Raw genomic sequence first — 13,149 nt, 5'->3', positions numbered from 1 at the left:
TCAGTCAAGAGGTTGAGGGTCAGCTATGGGCATGGTGTGCAGAACTTCATCCAGTAGCTGTAGAGCTCGGTGTAAATGGATCTCAATCCAGCAGGGCGTCTCTTTGATGCTTTGCCGTGGGTAGTCAGGCCCCCAGCCCTTCACAAAGCTCATCCGCAAGATGCACAGCCTGCGTAGGTCGTCAACCCCAATGCCTGCAGCTGCAGACAAACCTGCAGGGAAATTACAGGCAGCAACTTTTAGATCGATGTGGCACTATAGGCCAAACCTTGCAGAGATATGTTAGCTAAGTTACTCTTGCAGTAAAAGTTGGAACTTTTACAGTAGACACACAGCCAAGTAGAAAAAGTACTACAGCCGTATGCACACCTCCCACTCTGATGAGGCCACACGTGTAATGATGCTATGTGGAAATGTACTTAATCAAGGTTTGTTCGAAAGCAACACCTTTACTCCAACTTTCTGATTAAATGAGAAAACTTGAAAAGAGCAGGAGTGCATGGTACAGTCAGTAGGTAACAGTAACATGGCACTGCAGTGTGACTAAATACATTTGAGACAGAAATGTTCAAGAGTTTTCAATGTTCCTTCCCCTATAAATGTTCTGAAACTCCAAAGCATGGCCCATTTGTGCTCTAAACTTTCCTGTTTGCTCAACAGTTTTGGATGAGTTATATTAATTCTAACATGTATTTTGTTTTGTTGGGCAATTATCCAATCTCTTTTATCAAACACACCTCACAACGCCAGGAAACATACACTTTCTAACACCAAAAAGAAACACTGTGTTACGGCTCATTTATACTTTCCGGGTCTGGGTCCATTTTGGACTATATCCTTTGGACTTGCAGTCTAAAGTATCCTTGGTCATTTTATGTTGATTCCACATCCAGACTCAGTTTTTGCATTTTTCTATACAATACAGCTGCACATGATACAGTTGCACATGGCTGCACATGGCTGCACATCGCTAAATTCAAATTAATGAAATGAGTCCTGTTCAGTTAAGATGTGCTGACTAGTTATCTCGTGTACCAGTTTTTCTTTTCTTTATCATTAATCGACACTGCTGGTTGCTTTTCTTCTGTTCATGCTGCTCTATAATTCTCTTGCTCACAACTCTGTGCATTCAAGTCTACCCATAAGAAAGTCCCTGATATTAGTCTGGACTCAAAATGTCCACAGAAGGCGATGATGACAAGCAATCATAATAATACACTTGTTGAAGGGTGAAGGGTGCAGCAGTAAGAACACTCACTGATGGCAGGGGCGATGCCTCCCACAGAGCCCGGCCCGGGAATGTTCCCGGCCACTGCTGCTGCCTGGGCTGCAGCTGCTGCCTGAGCAGTCGCTGCCTGCTGCTGCATCTGCCTGTGGCACTGACGCAAGTCGAACACCTGGCAGGGGACAAGACAAACGCTAAGATCTGATGACAAGACAAGATACTGAATAAACACTCAAGCATTTGACAGTCTACTAATATTGTCAGGTTTAATGTTAACTTGATTAGGTTCATAACCAATAACATTAAAATGTTAACGTATATATGGTCAGAAAATCCCTTGAATAATACAACTAAAATCTTACACATATTTTACTGCGATTATGGTTACTCCAACTCTCAACATAATTGCATTAACATAAGAGTATGGTTTTTACAAAGGCCCCGCCTTACTCACATTAGCGCCTTCATCACATTATGACTGGATTATTTGTGTGTATGTAAATGTGTCAAGAACTGAATCTGATAAAACCGCCTTGATATTTTTCTGCTTTTCATTGTTTGATCACTGTACTGCGATCTCACCTTGATGTAGGCGCTGGGATAGATCTTGTGAACCGCATCTCCAGGGGCACGTCCAGCCTCTCGATCCAGGTAATAGCTCTGCACAAACACTGCATGATCACTCAAACAGCGCACCCAGACGTCTCCTTCACCTTTGCACTCCAGCTGCACGCCTTTGCCAATGTGGAGCCTAAGGACAGAAAGGCGGAGATGTGAGACATCACAGACACTTTGCATTTCTGTCAATCCCTTACAAACATGCATTAAACATGAACTGCTTGAATTAACTATATGATGATATATCTAAGTATGTGGCAGAGTACCTGGCTCTCTCTATGTTCTCTGTCCTGTGGACATTGCTTAGCTGGCCCAAGCAGAAGCGATCCCCTCCTGACGGATCCACGTAGCCATCCACAGTCACTATCGGACATGTGGAGGGAACCTTAAACGTCTCCCCAACCTGGACATCCATCTCAAAGTACGCAATGGAGCACCAGTATTCTGGAGCTGGAACAAACCAACAAACAACCTCAGGTCAAATGGGTGGCACAAATTATGTTAAATATGAGGATTGTCTTCCATCTGCAGTTTGATACTCACCAGGGTGATTGGATATGGGGGGCTGGAATGCAATTTCATTTGTAACGGGCCCTGCAAGAACATGTCGACATTCATTTTGAACAGTACATTCTGAAACCACACAACTTCTTAAGATGTGAAATATTATTCAGAAATGAGCACAGATCATGCAGCAATAGCGCTGAAAATTACCTGATTTTATAACATGTCATAACATCTATGGTTAGTCACTTCAACCACATAAACACATTTTGCTTTAGCTTGTCACATATTTGTAAATGTATAATGCATTAATATATCTAAACATGAGAAAGTCTGCTGGAGAAACTATCTATGTCTTGGTGCTGCTGCTATCACTTCTACACATTTTTCAAATCTACTCTTACATCTTAATTCCCTTAATTATTCAAATAATCTGTAAATGATTCAAAAGGACATGGACTATTATTAAGGCTTGATGTGAGTTTTTCACAAAAGTTTTCCATGTCTTCCATCCACTCACAGTAATGCCCTGTGTGAGGCATGGGTGGATGATGCTGTAGATGCCCATTCTGATGTTGAGGTACCGCAGGGGTGAAGCTGTTGTTTCTGCTCCAGTTGGGGGTAGAATCTGTAAATATAAATTGAAAACAGTTGTGCTGCCAAATGTGTGCCAACTTGATGTCTGTGCAGCAGATCAGCTCTTAAAGCTAAATAAAAATAGATGTTTATTGTTAACTTTGCCCAATTGAAATTTCAAAGAATTTAGCTGGGGACAGGTAATCCCTTATAAAAAATGACATTTAAAATGTCCTAAACCTACTTGTCCAATAACACAAAATTAATACTTTTACAGAGTGTATCTTCCATTATGTTTAGCATATATGTGTAGCCTGTATATATGTGTGTGGTGTCTCACTTGAGGGTCCAGCACTGATGGAAGAGAAAGCAGATGTTGAAGCTGAACTGCTGCCCTCCGATGGGGGGAGTAGAGCAGGGCTGCCGAAGGTCTCCTGTGGACCAGGCCTTGACGGGGGGTGCTGGATAGTCTGCAGGAGGTTTTCAGATTGCTGGTTGTCATAGTCATACTCATCCTTTACCAAGAGTGGACCTACATGAAGAGAACAGACATATGTAAGACTAACAGACATCCACAAAATCTTCAATGAGCAAACAGGATAACTTTGGCTCCTCCTTACCTGAACTTGAAAGGGTCAGCCCTGATAAGTCTGCAAAAACATGAAAAAGATCAGATATATCACTCATTCAGTTTATGTAGGTCAATATTCTGAGTAGGAATTAGATCATAGGCTGTACATTTTTCAACCAGATCACTGCTTCATAGAACTTAATTTCAAACTGAAAAAACTGGATCAAGAGTATCAGGTGTGCATCTGTTGTTCTAAACAATGACTGAACAATGTATTTAAGATATAAAATTCAAAGTCTAGGTGTCATTTCATCTGTTGAAGGGGCTAAATCATGTGAAAAATACACCAACTTGTATCAACCTTCACAATCCTTCAGTGTTCCTGTAGTATCATTCTAAATGTATCAATAAACAATGAGATCTAGCTGCGACAAACAAACATGTGATCCTTACTCACCAATGCCTGGAGAGACAACCCTCTCGTAGTGGTATGGGTTGACACAAACATTGTCACACTTCAGGTCAAAGGCATACTGGCAATATTTCACGTGTTTTAATTCATTCTTGTGTAAATCAGGCCATCGCCACAGTCGGGCATAGACAACATGAGGAAAACCTTTACGCCCCGCAACCTAAAACACAGAGAGAAAGATCTAATGAGGTAGAGTTTCTGTGGCATCTCTCACAATTGTATCTTAATATTACAAGGAGTGTAACACTAAACCAACTTGGTACTGTATATTTTCTACTATACCTGTAGGCGTCCATCCAAAGTTCGCTGTATGGTTACACACTTGCTTGGATGAGCTCCATTCGTAGTGATGGCTGTGATGAGGGAATCCAACTCATCTTTCTTCTCCTTCAGCTTCTTGACAAGACTCTCAATAGCTCGCTTAGCAAAGCTTTCGCTCTCCCCTCCCTGACGGTGGCACATCAGGCTATGCACGATGCTCAGGCAGGCATCATTACTTGTGGGAGTGTTCGTGATTGACATCTTGCTCCTTAGGTTTCAACCTTGGGGAGGCTTTCAAGTTGTATCCCCTATGACTTTATCAGTATAAGTGTCAAGGTGAAGGTACTGTTGATCCAACGCTGTCCAAGCTTTGCGACCTAAAACAGAGAGAGCAGTGTCTTTTGACTAAGAGTTCAGATGGGTATGCCAACCACAATTTCACATTGCATTACATAAAGCAGCACTGGCTGTACAATCTGTATCACCCTGACCTAATGTTGTAGGAAGAGAACAGATTAACATGTTCAGCCCTCTTTGAAGTCTTTGAATCTAATGTGCCTTTCTAAAGATGACAGTAAAATGACACTTCAGTCACTAGATACTGTTGATGAATAAAAGGTTTTTCATGCAACTTTCAAAACCTCTAGAGCCTCTTAATACTGTGTGAACACGCCCAGTTTGATGTGACACGTGTTTATATCAACGGTTTTGCTTTAAGCGTACATTACAAATTGACAACCACTACATTAAAGCTCACATTCATTCATGCAGAAACTCTCACTGGTCGTCCTCTACAAATATGGCCAATAGCTATAACGTTATATCTCGTTTGGAAGCAAAAAAAAAACATATTCATATGGCACCGAAAACTGTGTTTTCTCTGTTTTCTGGAGTTGCTATATTTTACTATTATTAAGGTTAACTTTAGGTTTTTAAGAGCATTTTCACAGTAAACGTAGCTAGCTAACATTAGCCATAATGGGTACCAAAGCTAATGTTAGTAAACACAGGTAGCCTAACGTTATCCTTCCTAGCAATGCCTCAGCAGTATGCAACCTAAACTGACCTCAATTCCACGGCTCAGATATTACAACTATTCAAATTAATACATATGTTTAGTTAGAGTACTATTGTGGAGTATTAAGTTAGCTAACATTGCCCAGCTAATATTGAGTAGCTCTGTTGTCGTTAGCGATCACTGTTAGTTAGCCAACGCTAGTTTAGTAACGTTAAGCATTCTTTTAACATTAGCTAACGTTACCTGAATCAAATTCAAACTGATTTATGTACTTACAGTGATTTCTCTACTCGGCAGCGTTAGTCCCAGTTGTAACTTAGAGGGTGATAAGTGAGGGGCTTCAGTTACCTAAATGTTGATACGCTATCTAGCGTTACCTAGCTTGCTTTTATGTTATTTTGGCTAGCTTGCTAGCTCGCCGCTAAAAGCTAAGTTAACGCTAAAAGCTTGCTAACCTTCTTCTATGATTGTCCAAATTTGCTACCCCCCGAAATGCTACCATGTCACATTAGCTAAACGTCCACTCGTTTATCTGTTTGCCCTATTACACTAAAACTGTTTTTAAAAAAAAATAATAATAATAATAATTAATAATAATATCGCCAAGAAAATAAACAAAATTCCTCTCCACGCACCACGCTCCAACTGGGCATGCACGCGTAAAATGTGATAGGCGTGGCGCTGCAGTTTGTTATGCTATTTGTTAAAAAAAACACTGGCAACTGTTTGCATATTGATACCACATACCAGAAAGACATTTTGGAGCGAGGGATTGCTATTTTACTATAATAAACCTGTTGATTGATTAAACAATTACGTATGTATCAATTGGTTTGAGGGACATGCACCACTAAAGCACATTATCAAGTGAAGTGATATGGGCATTAAGGCTGGCCATACAATTACCTCATCTTGAGACACTGTTTTGTGGAGGGGTTAGGGTTATACAGTTATACAGCCAGTATTTCACTGCAGGTTGGTTTCTGGGGATGAAAGCTGCCAAGTGTAGTCTGCTGTGAACTGTACCTGGTAGATACTTAAAAATGACATGGTGCATATACAATACCTAGAGTGTTGGAGGAATTGGGGAGGCAATAAGAGCCCACAGTCTTCTCTGCCCCTCTTATCAAGTTAATATGATAATGACGTGTTGAACTTGTTCTTTAACTTTTAGATATATTCCATTTTCTGTACATACATCTTTAAAAATGGAAGGTGGGTCAATTATAGTTATCATGTAGGGAAGTAAAAACATAACTCTCGTGGTTGACTTCAAAATGACAGCAATACAATACAGCTAATGACATACAATCACATTAATGTCTCCACTTTTTTTGAAAATGTGGCCAACCTTGACAAGACTTCTTCAAATGACATTAACCTCAATATGATGTTTTCAAAGCTCTTTTCTTTTGCAATGTGATGGTTTTTTACTGTAATATAAAGTCTCCCCCTTGTGGTTATCATATAGTGTGACATTACAGTAATGAAAACAGTGCCCTGTCAAAATCTCTCTTACGCTCTGTCTTCCTTATCTCCCAGTGAGATTAATCATGTGTTGTATGTTTAAAGTTGGCCTCCCATGAACAACAATAGCTTTGTTGCTAAAGAGTGATGAACTAAGCTGCCATCACATGAATCTGCTCAAATGTGTTGCTGACATAGTGGATCTCTTTTCTAGACCATGTAGGAAAATGGAAATGGTACATTTTGAAAAAGCTGTTTTTTAAATAAATGTCATTTAATGTATCTTTTCTACAAAAGTGAAAATATTGACTTGATATGGACTATTCTTTCAAGGTAGAAAAAGGGGAGGGTTATCTATTTGTTCTTATGCTGAATGGAGAGTAGTCTGAAATGTTTGGGACAAAATGGAAGGGTCTTCTAACTTTTTCACATTGGAAAACGTAAATTGAGCCAAGCAAATATTTACATCAGAAAGATGCCTTTTGTGTGCACCGATTGATCATAGGTGTGTTTGCCTATATGCAGGTCGTCGTTTCTGTCTCTGTATGTAAGCTCTATTTTCCGCACCAAACTCCGATTGCACGAACAATTTTGAGAAACAGAATAGACGCAGATCATTATAGTTTTCTTAGTGGCTTTGTTACCATTTTGTTATGTTTGCCATAAATACATTATTTTGAAATATTGAGGGGCAGCTATTGCAGTTTTTTTTTTAAGTCAAAAGGAGAGTCCAAGAAAATATTAATAACCTGATTTTTTAATTAAATTAGATAAAAGATTCAGCCCCCCCTTCTCACCCCAAACATTTTTGTACAGTCCTTAAACTAAAACATCAACAAGTCATTGTGAACAAAGAAGTCATTGCATATTGCTGTTTTTAGGAATATTTTCTACACATTGAAGCTTTATTATAGTTTTAAATAAGCTCCACACTGGGGAATCAATTTGTTCACTGCCAGCCGATATCTCTGCCCTGCACACTTGGCCTATGTAAATCTGTGCACTGAGTGAGGATCCTATTAAGTTAGAAGGTTCCACAGTGTTATTCCATTATTGTTATCTGCTTCCGACTGTTAACAGCAGAAGCTAGGTGATGATGTGACATGTATTTTTTCCATTTGTACTGTCGCTGTGGCCTTGATAAGGACGTTGGCATGCCCGTGTCAGAAAAAGGAAGTGGGTGGGTTCAGAGGGCACCAAGCAACCTGATGGCAGGATTGTCAATAGAGCATGTTGGCGTTGGAGACCAGGAATCTGACACCACCTTCTCACAAATGCTGCCACTTGGCGTGGCGTCTCATCCTGAGTGACGGTCTACAAGACTCCAGGCTCTGACACCTCGTTATCACTATGGCATGGAAGCGGGCAGAGAGAGGCCCGCCAGGCATGTGACGCTAGAGGGATGGGGATTAAGGTTGTTAGGTGGGGAGTGCTGTGATTACCTGACAATGAAACAGGGTGCACAAGAGATCAAAAATTGCTCTATGAATACGTTTGTTTTCAGATGTTTTGTTTTATTTTAACAACCATAATAACATTGATGTTGGTGTGCGAACCAAAAGCAGGGTGTGCATGGCTGGGGTGTAAAGAATGATTTCACAGCAGTAGACAGCAATGTTAGGTAAGAGAAAGAAGCCCCAAAGAGCTCCAAGACACCGTGAAAATCCTTTCCTAGTCAAAAGCCACCGAAAAATATATTTTCTGTAAGTTTGGCAAGCAAATAAGAAGGAAAATGTCACATTAATTAAATCAGTTCAGCGGTTCCAACATGCCATAGGGCACAGAAACAAATGATACCATTTACAAATCTGCAGCATGTATATCTACTTATAAAGCATGTTGGCAAGACTGTGATTAAATTACAGTTGAATTTAAGAGCCTTTTCATATTTAAAAAACATACATCATACTGTCAGTAGTGCAAATCATTGTAATCTGGTGGCCATCTTAAATGTGAATTTTTACAGTTCAGTTTGGATAAGCTGGAGCTTCTCAACTTCTGCATTAGGAACAATTTATGCCAGAACAAAATGTAGATGGAAAAAAGAAAGTTTTGTGAAAGGTCAATGATGAAAAGTCAGCAATAAGGTTCAGTGTATTTAGTACATTCTGTTCCAGCACCTGCACGGAAATAACCCAAAGTGCAAATTTCACTTTTGGCAGATTCTGTACCTTGAAACTTTGCACTCAGGGTACATATTTTGTACTTAGATAGATCTCACTCACTGTCATTAATTTCCAAATTCTTCAGATGGTTGTTATTGTAACTGATATCAGTGCTGCTGTATTTAACCTTTTGACTTGTCCCTAATGACATGGAGCTCACTTCATCTGAAACAGGTTGGAGAGAAATTTCTACCAGGATGTTCAGACATTTGCTATCAGAACTTTCTTTCTTTTCTCTTCTCCTTTTGTCTGTTTTCTGGGCCTGATGGGACTGATGCCAAATTTGCATGACTATGGCCTGTTACTGTTTGCAATGCAATTGTGCAACTTAACCAAAAACATTCTAAAATACAAAAATCTGCAGATTAATTATAATAAATCACAAACAGACTGTTTAAAAAGATTTGCAGCATTTCTTTAAAAGCTTTTTATTCTGTACTAATTAAATAATAACTGATTTACCTTTATACAATTACAAATTTACATCATGTTGCACAGATTTGTGTCTATCCCTAATTTACAACTAAGTCTAGACTTGTGTTTTTACACACCACTGTATGAGATCTTAGATACTGTGGAAACAAGATAGATAGATAGATAGATAGATAGATAGATAGATAGATAGACAGATAGATAGATAGATAGATAGATAGATAGATAGATAGATAGTTTGTTTCTGAGATGATGATCATTTCTTTAGCTCCATCAGCGCACAGTCTCTATCTCTGTGTAATAGCATCACTTTCAGGACTATCTGCAGCCACACTCTGCCACCACCATTCCCTCATACTTGTGGTTGAAAGTGATCACCCCGTTATCGTGATAAAGGAGTGAGATCGGCTCCAACTTAGTGGGCACACAGCAGGCACGCGATGCTCTCTCTGGACTCTTAACACTCAGCAGTGTCTGCACTATGGCATGTTTGGTAGGCGAGACCTCGGAGGTCATGGGTGGGTTGCACACACCGTTGCACTCATATGCCTCATAGCCCAGAGGCTGGATGATCCACGTATCCCAGCCAATGTCTTTAAAATCCACAAAGAGTGGGGTCCTCTTGCATGGCTCGCTCTTAACATTGCGACGGATTCGGGAAGGCGTGTCATAGATAAGGTTGGACTGCAGTTGCATGAGAGACTGTTTGTCCAGCTCGTCCTGGTTAGCATGGCCAGCGTTGTGATTAATGTGTCCCCGGAAAGCTTGTTGGCTCCGTCCCATGTTTTCAGGAAGGTCATTCTCATGTTCAATCATCTGGTTGAGCTCTTGTTTATCCTGTTTGTGGTCTCTGCTCTGATCGTCTGAGAATACAATCATCACTGCATTGTGTTTCCCCTCCAAGCTCCGGTCGATATCGACCTCAACCAACCTCCCACCCTCCTCTGTGACCTCTTGTGTGGCCCCTTCCTCCTCTGACCCCAGACTTGCGATATGAACCTCAAGTCTATGAGTTGCACACCCTGACTTCAGCCAGAGTGTAACCACATGAGTCAGGTCAAACGACACCCAGCTGTTATCTTTGGCATGGATATGCTTTGTCACCAGTTCCTCCAAATTCTCCATCTCCACCACCTCCTCTTTATCCCTCCTTCTCCCTTCTTTCCCCACCTCTTTTGTCCAAACAACACCCTCATGTATTTTGTAGACGGTCACCTTGCAGTCAATGCCAATATATGGTCTTTGGGCCTTCCGGACCAGGGTGAAAAGGCGAAGCTCAGCTATTGTTATATGCTCATGGTGGAGCATTGAGATGTTGAACAGCATTGGATGTTTCCGTACACCCCTGGCCGTTATACTGTATGGGGAGGAATCTGAAATCAAAATATCAATAAGTGTCTCTCAATGCATTTTGTAGGTTTCAGTGGTTAAAACTCAAGTTAAACTATGTTTAATATTAAATGGACCCTTGTATCAAATACACACTTACTATAATAAATGTTTTTGGTTTGTTTATATCATATAATTATAATATAAATTATATCATATGTTAATGCTTAGTTCAAGTGCACCTTCATCATTTCAATTAAAACAATCAACACTTCCAGATTTACTGCACTTCCTTCAATCAAAGTAGTCCAATTTCTTAAATCATTAAATTATTAGATTGTGATCCCAATGATTTCAATGCTAATCCTTCAGGGGGTTACATGTTATTCTTTTTCAAATGAAACACAAAGTTTTACATTTTTTATGCAATATATGAATTTTCCAAGATTTTTGTGGTGGTAAACAAAAACAAGTTTGTACCTTCGTTCTTGAAACTTCTCACAATGTGGGCTGAGGGCACAGCAGTGCGGTCATGGGCAAAGCGGTTGTACAGCTCCAGCATGTACTCTGGTGGCTCCTTACGGGCAGCGAGGGGCCTGGTCTGGGGCCTCAGCTCTGTGAGGTTCATTGTGGACAGAAACTGGCTCAGAAAGTCCTGTGCATCAAGTAGCGGATTATCACCCACATCCCTACCGACTGATGCCCTGTGATGGTTCTCAAGAGACCTGATGGGACTGCTCAAGCTCAAACCAGTCAACATCAGAAGTAGGACATTCAGAGAGCGGATAAACCCAAGGTTGGAGAAGACGGAAACAGTCATGGTAGAGTGGAGGTTTAAATCCAAAGATTGAGTATCAGATGAGAAGATGTGATGGATCCTTTTGGAGAGGATACCTGCAAACACTTCAACCTTTCGTGGAAGGACTCTCCTTCATTAAAGGACAACAGGGTGCTGTTGGGGGCAAAGAGAAAACTGCTTTGCCCTTGTTGATCTTGTGGTTTGGTTCTGAGGGCAGGGCTGTGCTGTCCAATGTGCTGTGCTGACATGTTTGGAGATGTCACTGAGGACCTGCTCGGCCCTCCTCTCTCTCTCCCTGCTCAGAACTTCCACAGATATTCCGTCTCATTTCGATGTACGCTTTTCTCTTGATTAACTGCAGACAAAACCTGCCTTACAATGACTTAAGATTAACATGACGTTGATTTTTGAACTGCTATTTGCTGCACCAATCAAATATTTAACCATGATACTTTATATTTAAAGAATATTGATGAATTTAGAGATTATCGCAATTAAGGGACAAATAATTAAACATGGAAATGATATTGTGTATACTATTTCCCTGCCTAAAGCAAGAAATCAATTAACAATTAATGATATTGTTGATTTATGTTAATCTCCACAAGAGGCCAGTGTAGACTCAATATCGGTACCTCTGCTCCCTTATCTTAAATTTAATTAAACATTTTCATTAGGTGGTGAAGAGGCTGCTTTGACCTAATTTGTATATGCTTTTAACTAATTACTGGTTTTGTTTTCTACTAGTGGCTGTCTGACAGCTCACACATGTAATCATTGTCATCACTTCAGCGTACATCCACTGAAACAATCAAATGACAACAACAAATAAAATGTCATGAAAATAAATTTTAAAAATACATAACTTTAGATTATTGTCACTCAGAGCAAACCTCACTACCACATTTAAGCCATAGCAATGCATCAATGTATATAAGAATTATACATATAATGACTTAACATGAAGAGATAAATATATGAACCCACAGTACATGCATTTAAAATGCCACCACTAATGTAAGTGAGCCCTGCAGCCCGCAGGAGGAAACATGACTAATGCCAACACATTTTAGCCCTCTCACTGGCAGTGTGCAACATACAAGTTCAAGAGTTCATGCAGACATGAGGTTATGTGACAGTTTGTCTTGGTGTACATGAGGTAGAACATGCATTAAACATATTTGTTTGGTCTTACATAAACACCAGATGACTTTGGGGGAGAAAATGTGAATTTAAACAAAGCAAGATGTTCACAGAAAAAGCTCCATTGCATGCCTTCGATGTGTTGCATGCATTGCTATTCTGTGGAAGTTAATTCATGATAATCCAGAGTCACTGAGTCACTGATTTATCACTAGATGCCTTGTGTTGTGTAAGATGCAGTAAACCAAATATTGTTTTAATCACTTTTTGCCAACTCTGTGATTTTATGAAATATTCAATCAGTGAGTTACATTTAAATTTGTATGTGATTATATATATATATATATCAGTTTTATGTCAGTATATTGCAGTCAGTATATTGATGTAAATCTGAGCAATTCCTGAAAAAAAAAAAGTTACCTCTAAAGTAACTGTAACACTGTTACTATAACTGCTCTAGAGTTAGGTCATATTACAGTGGGTTGCATGCCAAATTACTCCATATTTGTTAAACATATTTACCTGTTTGTTTCAATTTGTTGGCATGTTTTCCAGACTGTTCGCCTTGA

The 13,149-nt window shown here is 39.8% G+C and overlaps 2 protein-coding genes across 2 annotated transcripts; both read right to left on the bottom strand.

Annotated features, from left to right (window-relative positions):
- On the bottom strand, positions 1 to 5,642 carry smad4a (SMAD family member 4a). The gene is made up of 11 exons (XM_070925048.1): positions 5,522 to 5,642; positions 4,249 to 4,604; positions 3,952 to 4,126; positions 3,544 to 3,573; positions 3,264 to 3,455; positions 2,868 to 2,975; positions 2,387 to 2,437; positions 2,110 to 2,293; positions 1,808 to 1,976; positions 1,259 to 1,397; positions 1 to 212 (listed from the first exon to the last, which is right to left on the bottom strand). Exons 2-11 carry the CDS (start codon positions 4,486 to 4,488, stop codon positions 1 to 3), a joined length of 1,500 nt encoding a protein of 499 aa, XP_070781149.1. The 5' UTR covers positions 4,489 to 4,604; positions 5,522 to 5,642.
- A 3,985-nt stretch (positions 5,643 to 9,627) lies between these two features.
- LOC139301581 (bone morphogenetic protein 10-like) lies at positions 9,628 to 11,458 on the bottom strand. Its single transcript, XM_070925016.1, has 2 exons — positions 11,119 to 11,458; positions 9,628 to 10,682 (listed from the first exon to the last, which is right to left on the bottom strand). Exons 1-2 carry the CDS (start codon positions 11,456 to 11,458, stop codon positions 9,628 to 9,630), a joined length of 1,395 nt encoding a protein of 464 aa, XP_070781117.1.
- Between the last annotated feature and the right edge of the window lie 1,691 nt (positions 11,459 to 13,149).

The sequence above is a fragment of the Enoplosus armatus genome, chromosome 18 (assembly GCF_043641665.1).
Source record: "Enoplosus armatus isolate fEnoArm2 chromosome 18, fEnoArm2.hap1, whole genome shotgun sequence".
NCBI classification, from domain to species: domain Eukaryota; kingdom Metazoa; phylum Chordata; class Actinopteri; order Centrarchiformes; family Enoplosidae; genus Enoplosus; species Enoplosus armatus.
The sequence above is the reverse complement of the archived record's forward strand: the minus strand, read 5'-3'. Positions and strand labels throughout refer to the sequence as shown.

What these genes read in the sequence shown, in the direction of transcription:
- LOC139301581 (XM_070925016.1), bottom strand. Translation starts at nt 11,458, where the DNA reads ATGACTGTTTCCGTCTTCTCCAACCTTGGGTTTATCCGCTCTCTGAAT. An exon ending in GAGAAGTTTCAAGAACGAAG is followed by an intron (nt 10,683 to 11,118) that starts GTACAAACTTGT and finishes TTTTGATTTCAG; the next exon opens with ATTCCTCCCCATACAGTATA.
- smad4a (XM_070925048.1), bottom strand. Translation starts at nt 4,488, where the DNA reads ATGTCAATCACGAACACTCCCACAAGTAATGATGCCTGCCTGAGCATC. An exon ending in GCCTCACACAGGGCATTACT is followed by an intron (nt 2,438 to 2,867) that starts GTGAGTGGATGG and finishes ATGTTCTTGCAG; the next exon opens with GGCCCGTTACAAATGAAATT. An exon ending in CCCCATATCCAATCACCCTG is followed by an intron (nt 2,294 to 2,386) that starts GTGAGTATCAAA and finishes GGTTTGTTCCAG; the next exon opens with CTCCAGAATACTGGTGCTCC.